The sequence below is a fragment of the Corella eumyota genome, chromosome 2, assembly GCF_963082875.1.
Source record: "Corella eumyota chromosome 2, kaCorEumy4.1, whole genome shotgun sequence".
In the NCBI taxonomy this organism is placed as follows: domain Eukaryota; kingdom Metazoa; phylum Chordata; class Ascidiacea; order Phlebobranchia; family Corellidae; genus Corella; species Corella eumyota.
The window spans coordinates 15,915,149-15,923,453 of NC_137491.1; the positions used below are offsets into that span (position 1 = coordinate 15,915,149).

The 8,305-nt window shown below is 27.9% G+C and overlaps 2 protein-coding genes across 3 annotated transcripts in view; both read right to left on the reverse strand.

Annotated features, from left to right (window-relative positions):
* The window catches only part of LOC145741688 (tRNA (32-2'-O)-methyltransferase regulator THADA-like), a 30,934-nt gene extending 29,498 nt beyond the window's left edge, over positions 1-1,436 (reverse strand). For both annotated transcript variants that reach the window (XM_082559318.1, XM_082559319.1), the window contains exons 1-4: positions 1,297-1,436; positions 1,044-1,147; positions 787-896; positions 403-587 (exon numbers count right to left, since the gene is read on the reverse strand). In XM_082559318.1, the coding sequence (XP_082415444.1) occupies positions 403-587; positions 787-896; positions 1,044-1,147; positions 1,297-1,390 (493 nt within the window). In that variant the 5' untranslated portion in view covers positions 1,391-1,436. The remainder of the gene's footprint in view (positions 1-402; positions 588-786; positions 897-1,043; positions 1,148-1,296) is intronic.
* Positions 1,437-1,779: 343 nt separating this feature from the next.
* On the reverse strand, positions 1,780-3,210 carry LOC145743389 (uncharacterized). Its single transcript, XM_082561335.1, has 2 exons — positions 3,020-3,210; positions 1,780-2,622 (listed from the first exon to the last, which is right to left on the reverse strand). The coding sequence occupies exons 1-2, from the start codon at positions 3,148-3,150 to the stop codon at positions 1,881-1,883; spliced, it is 873 nt and encodes a 290-aa protein (XP_082417461.1). The 5' UTR covers positions 3,151-3,210; the 3' UTR covers positions 1,780-1,880.
* Between the last annotated feature and the right edge of the window lie 5,095 nt (positions 3,211-8,305).

Below are 8,305 nucleotides of genomic sequence, written 5' to 3' on the forward strand. Positions count from 1 at the left end.
GATTTAAATACTATTTTTTCTTAATAATGAATGATAACACTATCTTAGGAACAAAAAATATTTGATTTAAAGTTTAAAACAAAAAATTTATGGCCAAGTTTGTCAAAAATGTCCAATAATTACCTCCAATGACTATATATATTGTTTTAGTATGCAACTGCAGGTATAATTTCCACTGCTGCTTTATTTATTGAAAAAAAAAATAGTAATTGTCTGTGCCAACTAACACCAAGCCCCCAAAACATTTTTTTTAATTTTTTCGATTTTTTCAGAAAAAATCTTTAACTGTCATTAATTCAGAAAAAATCTTTAACATAAATATAAACAGAGCATTTTTTACATATTAGTTCACATACAAAAAAAAAACTTTTTATAAATAAGTTAATAAAAACAATTGCTTACTTTTAGAACCTAATATTGGCACTACAACATCAGATTGTAAAGACAAACAAAATATTTCTAAGGTTTCAGAAACATGGTAAGTGTTTATTCCATATTTCTTAATAGTTTCAGATTGGAGTAACTTTGAAATTCCATTTTTGAAACACTCTTTTACTGTTTCGGTATTTTCTAAATTATCTATAATTCTATAAAAAACAAATTTTTAATCCACTAAAAAACTAAAAATTATTAAATTAATATAAAAAAGTTCTTGTATAAATAAAAAGAATAATATAATATAAATTGAACAAAAAATATAATAAAATAGGCCTATAAAAAGTAATTTTTAAAAATACAGAATTGCAATTTTTTTACATTTTTTTAGTGACATGTAAAAAAACTTACTTCATAAGAGTTCGCTTGCAAGGATGACCAGAAAGACAATAAGTAAACATTTCACACAAAACTTCAACTAACCACATTTCCACATTTTTATTTAATACCAGTTTTTTAAGCTAGAACAAAAATTATTAGTTTTGAAATTTAATGATACAATGCTTTTAGTTTTGAAATTTAATGATACAAATTATATTTATTCTGAGTTTATAATGTTTTACTTTAATAGTCTTATTAATTTTTGTAAAAAAATAATTTTCACTTACAATACTTAAAATTCTCAAAGCATCACTTGCATCTTTGTAAGATCCACTCACAATAATCATTAAATTGTTAACAACTTCTTTATAATCTAATTCCGTAACTTTATCTATAAAAATTTAAAAGAAATATTTTGAAAAATTATTTTTTAAGTTGTTGATTTATAAGTAAACTTAATATTTTGTTAGTTAATATGGCAACAAAAATATGTTTGTATATATATACTTTAAAATATTGTAAGTTAAAAAAATTGGTTACCTTTTTCATATTCTAAAAGAATCAAATTTCTAATGATTTCTTCTGTTTCAGTTGAAAAACATTTTGCTTTTTCATATTTTCCATTAATCCTCATTTTCAATTATTTGGTAAAAAAATTAAAATTTATAAAAACGTCTGCTAAAATTACAGATAAAACATAAAATCATTTTAAGAACTAGTAAAAACATAATTTTAAAACAAATAAAACATTTAGAAAATAAACATACTAAAACATAACAAGGTAAACTTTTAAATAACATTTTAAACATAAACAATTAAAGAACTCTCTTAAAAAAAACAAAAAATATTTACAATCGAGGGTTTGTTAACTTATCTTTTGCATTAAAATAAAATATCTCTATACATAATTTCTTTTAAAAAACTTTCAAAAAAGTTTAAAAAAAAGTGTTCCAAAATTACAAACCAAACATTTTAAAAAGTTAATAGTTCTAAAAATACACCCTTTTAAACAAATTTTTATAAATTGCAATAATTCGAAAAATTTTAAATTTTGTTGCATCAATTAGACAAATTTATTTTTATTTAATGCTTAAATGAAGTACCTCCAATTAATTTTTTTTGATTTAAAAATGGTGGCTAAAAAGAGAACTTCCTGCAAAGTTGAACGATGTGCACGGATTATTCTCCTCGATAATATAAAACTCCTCCTTGGTCGGGACATTACTCTCTTGACTCCCTGTTCCTGCAGAAACAAACCCCAAATCCTCGTTGCTGTGAGCGGGTGAGGGTTTTAAAGTTGGGTTTATGAGAAATGAATTTTGGGGTCCTAGTGGGGTATTAAAGGGCACAAACATGGACTGTGACATTCCATATGGTGTAGAAAATCTAGGCGCAAAATTTGGGATTTTTGAGTCGGCTACATCTTCATCCTCATCTGATGAAGTCACCTCTGCTTTAATTGGTGCTTTAAAGTAAAATTTATAATCCAATACTGGTTTGTTAACTGTAAAATTTTGTAAGAAACTCTCTTTTACATCACTTATAGATGTCAATTGTGCAACGTCATACCGCTCTGAAAATTTATCTGATTTATTCTGAAACAAAGTCGAAGTGCCAGCCATGTCAAGCTTGTCAGCTTTCTTTTTAATTTGATTTTTTTCCTCCAAAAGCATTCCTAACACTGACTCTAAATGCTGTGCATAAAACTTGGCTCGATTAAGAACTGTTGCTTTGTTGTTTATAACTCTTGGAAATCCACTGGGTGCTACGCTGTTTCTTATTGCTGATAATCTCTTTGGAACTAGATTAATATCTTGCTGTGGTAAAACCTCACGAAGGTTTTTGTAGCATGCAGCTACATTGTGCCTAAGAGACATAGCCTAGTTAACTTCCATTTTAAGCACGACCAGCACTATAGTGCATTGGCTGAGGCCTCAAAACATGAGGTTCTTGATTTAATTTCACATCGAGGATAAACATTGAAAGAAAACACATAGACACATACGACTTAAAAAATCTAAAACAACCATTTAACCCTTGCCACTTAGAACTTCATGGTAAGACTAAAGGTTAATTGGCTAATTAAAAGAATTGTGGGTTCTAAGCCTATTTTAAAAATTATTTTTTGACTTACAACTAAATATGTCTGTCTACCAATGTTAAACTATTTGACTATAAGTAACAAAATGTCCTACTGTGACTTTATACTTAAGTTAACCAAAAAGTTTGTTTAATTTAATGTTAAATCTTGCTTTTAAACTACCTGTGCCTCGCCTGCGAAATTCGTCGTTTTTCTTGTGCAGTTAAAACTTCATTGAGACTCGAACTTGAAACTGTTGAACTGCTTGAACTAGGCGCCGTCGTCAGCATGCTATCATCTTCCACAGTGAACATTTTTTTACATGTACGTTTTAACAAACCTTAATTGCCTAACACTAACCGTTTATGCAATTACAGCTACAATTGTAAACACGTGTTAATAAAAAAAAACATAGAACCAGTACACGTGTGAATTTTTGTTGTACTCGAGTCACGTGTTTTTGCGGGGACAAATTTATATTTTTTTATATATACAACCGGTAGCGTGGTGTTATAAACACTTGCTTTACCACCATGAGGTCGTGGGTTCATTCCCCACTGCTCTCATACTGTAGCGCCCTCAAGTAAGGTGCTATAAACGGTATAAACTTCTGCTGAGTCACCACTTAATCAGCACCATAATTACCGGGCAATTATAATCTCTATTATATTCCAAAGTGGTAAAGGCAACTCGGGACTGGGTCGGGGTAACTGATGTTATTCTACGGTTAGGTCGCAAATTCGACCTTTCCACATCGAGGGTAAAAATATATGCTCGATCGATTGTCTCATTTTCAAAAACATAATTCACCGCAATAAAACATTTCTATTAATCCTAAATTAGCCTTATCCTTACCTACAAAATAACCTTAATTTAAAAAAAAAATTGACCTAAAGTTTGGTTACCGGAAAAAGGTTTATTTTATCAATTTTTTTAACGAAGGTTTGGGAGGAAAGTTTTTTTATTTGTTTTTTTTTTCTTTTCTGACGAAATTATTTAACATTTTCGGTTTTTATGTATAAAAAAGTAAAAAACATCTAAAAAAATTTGAATACACCTAAAACAGTTTTTATTTTAAAAACCACTTGTATTTTACAGTTTTCAAAAAGAAATTGGAGCTAAAAAGTACGAGAGAGAATTTGATTTCATTTTACCTGTAAAAATATAACTGTTTAACATGACATGCAATAAATAAATAACATCATTCATAAATTGCAACATTATATTAATTTATTAAAAAAACATGAGTTTAAATAAAAATCAAACAGGCAATACGATTGTTGTTAATTAACAGACAGGAGACAGGGCTCACATGACACTAGATTACACTTGTTCATTAATTGTTTGTGATGTCACAATTGACAAAAGACACGCGACACTCGCCAGTACCTCTAAACCTCGTATTAGCGGAAGCCGAATCTTTTGTTTTGTTAAATGTCATTACAGATTTGCCAAACAAAGGCGCCATTGTTAAGACTGCATGCAACGTTCTATTATTTAAATTGGAGGTTGCTTAATCGGCATTTCAAATGAAATCATTAGGGTTATAAATGGTTATAAATGCAATTGTTTCGGCAGTGTCTCTTTGAAAATTACTCTTTAATTACCTTGATTACTAAGAGGGCTTTGAAGATTAATATATTGACCCAATGACCCCAAGAAAAATAAAAATTATTGCTATTTTAGTGAAAAAATTTTTTTGAAATGTTCCTAGTCATATAGATTACAATATTTTCACGCACGTGTTTAAACCTTATTCGATTGGATTATATCAAAAAAACCCTGAACCGTTTGTTGGTTTGTTTATTTGTATGGTATACGTGCGTTTAAAATCCTATAAACAATAGCAGAACACAGGACCTTATTTAAAAACATTTTTGGGGTACTTAAAAAACAGAAAACTGTGCGCACGCCCAAAACAGTGGTCGAGCTATTTTTAAAAATTTGTTTTGCTTTTGAAAGTAAATCAAGCGAAAGGACCTCCCTAAACTATTAAATTGCTTCACAATATTCAATTTATTGATAATAAATTAGATTATATTGTAGAAGTAGGCCTTTTAAAATATTTTTTTATATAAATATACAAGTTTTTTTTTCTAACTAAAAATTTTAAACAGTTTAAATTTTAAGTTAAGTTTAATTTTTGTGACGAGTTTTAAAACTCGTCACAATAGACTGTGGACCAATAATAATTTGTATTTTGAGAAGAAATATATTATAATTTTTGAATATTTGATTAAATTAATATTTTTTTATTAATTTAAAGACATTGAAAAACAGCAATTAAAAGAACTGCGATATGTTTTTAAATTTTTCCAGCAAAACAATAAATATTTATAGTCATTTCGATTTAATAATCCTCAAAATAGAGATAATAGCATCCGATTTAGTTAATTATAATCCCTTTATTACAGCAATATCGCGTACACTTCGGCCCATTATATTAAATAGATCAAATGATAAAGGGCGTAAAAATGCATTATTTAAAATTTCGGACGATTTAAACGGTCGGTATTAATACTTAGTTTGTTTATTGGAATTAAAAGGGTGTATACGACGATTAGAGAATTGGCGCCGTTTTTTAATCCGTCGTCAGAAATTTTGCCGAGAAAACATATGTTTGTGTTTATTAGAAAAGCGTGCCAAATGTCGAAACCAATGAGCTTTTATGTTTATGCATCGTTCATTTTAAAGGTCGGACTTAGCGGCCCAAATATAGGGTAACGTTTTTAACCCCAACCCAATCTTAGGTTACCTTCAGCAGTTTCGTACATAAGTAAATAATTTGCCGTATAATTAAAATTTTATTTGGTTTACAGCGTTTTACTATAAGCCTTTATGTAATAAAAGCAGTGGGAATTAAACCCAAGACCTAAAGTTGAACATAACGTTATTGTAAATTTTTTGTTTTAAAATATCACTTTTTTTAAAAAAAACAACATTATAATTTAATTACTGTTTGTGTTATTGTTTAAATTTTAAATGTCTGTATACATGTTTCATTAATAATTTACGGCTTATATACAAAAATGTCAATTTCACAGACTATTTTTGTCAAATTTTAAATAATAAATTCCGTGCAAACAAAGTTTCTAAATTAAAAAAAATTGATTAATTTTTTCTTTTAGATGTAGCCACAAAATATTGTAATGGTGTACTCTAATTAGTTAAATGTACAATAGTGACATCAGGTTTTATACTTGACAATTTGTTAGTAATAATACTACTGGATTTAGGTTATGTTGTTCACAAATTTGCATGCATTATACATGAATATATCATCTGCCAGCAAAATGATATCTTAATGGAAATGTGGGCACTTAACCGAAACATATGTCTCCAAGCTAAATTAAACTGAAATTTAAATTTTAAGGAACATAAAACGAAATTGTAAAAAAATTAATTAACACTTTCTTCTTGTCAGAGCGGAAGTAGATATTAAAACATTAAAGCATTCAATCTGTCACTTTTACCACCTTAAAAAGTATTTTTTTCCCAAAACGCGTGCGCTTGTATTAATCGGTCTGTATTGATCAATTAGTGTAGTCGAAAGTCTGTCAACAGAGTGCGACTTATTTTTCTATTGTTGCGTCACACGGCCTATTGTTTTGCTCATGTAGCAAGTTAGAAGACAATGGTAAACATTGGTTGCATAGGATGCTAGCACAGAAGGTAGTTAGGTACATTTCCCATAGAAAAATTAGGAAAAAATACTTGGACATTTTTTTACAGGTCGTATATAAGCTAAAATAAGAACTTGTAAAAATCACTTGATTAAGTTGAGTCAGACATTTAAAAGATATACTTACATTAGTTATTTTTTTTAAGGATTAAATATTAGTAAAAGAAAAAAAATAAGTATTATTTAATATAATATTACATAAAAAACTTAAAAAAAATTATAATGTAAAAAAATATTATAGTATTTGCTATTATACATATTTTTATTATATTTTTTTTATTATATATTTTTTTTTATATATTATTATTATATTATATTTTTTTTTATTATACATAAAAATAATTTTGAAATGTTTTTGCAAAAATATGCCGTTTAAAGGTGTTTAAATTTTCCGATCAATTTCCGTAAAGATGAGAGAAATAAGGAAAAGAAAAAGGGCGTAGTTTTTGAAAAATACAAATTTACGAGAGTTTTAGGACAGAGAAAAAAAGCTCATACCGTCGACTCACCTTTACGTTAATAGTCCATTTTCAAAATAATATAATAAATAAAAACTAAAAGAGTCTAAATAGAAAGAACTTAAAAGTTATTTTATTTGAAATTTAAAAAGATGCAACAGGAAATGTGTTTAGTTTAGTTTAAAGAAAATCTGCTTTTAATTTACATGTATAGCCTAAATTGGTCAGTAATTTAGCGAGTATTCCAAATTAGCAACCATAACCATACCATTGGTTTGTAATTGCGTAACTACAGGCAGCCAATTACAATTTTGTTTACCGCTATTTAAAATAATGTTCCATAAATTATTAATTCTTGAAGACACCTGTTTAATATTCAATTCGCTGGAGCTTAACTAAAGAACGACTATTTTTTGTTTAAAATGTATCAATTCAGGCTTCAGTAATATTATGAATGGTATAAACAATTAAGTTAGAGTCTTACAGCGATTAACAATATGCCATATCCTGCATTTAAATCTATTAGTTAACCCTATAAGGACGATTAAGTCAAGATTATAGCAGTATAGCATTGATTTTGTCGAATTATGAGCCATTTGTTGTTAAAGAGTTTATGTCTGTTGGGACTCGGCGATTTGTGTTAATTTCGAGCGTATTAAGTTCAACACTTATTACTTAAATAATATTATTAATATTTTGGATTGATAATATGCCATCAGTTTATTTGTATAGTTAAGTTATAGCTTTAGAAAACATCGATTTAAATTTTAAATACTTTTATTTTAGGCAAAATTAAGTTTTATTGTAGTAGAAAGTGTAAGGCTGTATCGTTAGGGGTTTAATTTTTTATCAGTAGTCTTATATTTCATCTTTAATCAACGTCAATTTTTTATTTGTTTACCGTTATGATAGACCGGTAACGAAATTCGCGAATTTCGTATCCCGTTTGCCAGCTGCGTTTATAACTTTGTTACTAATGACGTCATTAGTAAAACACAAACTAGGCGCGCAAAAAAATATAAAAAAAATAAAATTTATATTTTAAGAAAGGTAGACCAGAAGAATGCATTTTAGTGGGTAAAGTTAAAACACGTGATTTGGGCATAAAGTATAAGTTGTATATACTATGTATTTTTAGAAAATAGACTACGCGGTTTTAGAGCAGACATTAACAGTGTATAGATGTCACTTGTGCATAAAATCCCTTTACCTAATTAGACCCGAAACCAGCAATTATATTCTTACTGTTTGTGTTAGTGCAACGCCCGTAGCAAAGGCGGTAAATTAGTATCCTATAATTATTTAGTCAATAAATTAAGAAAAACATTT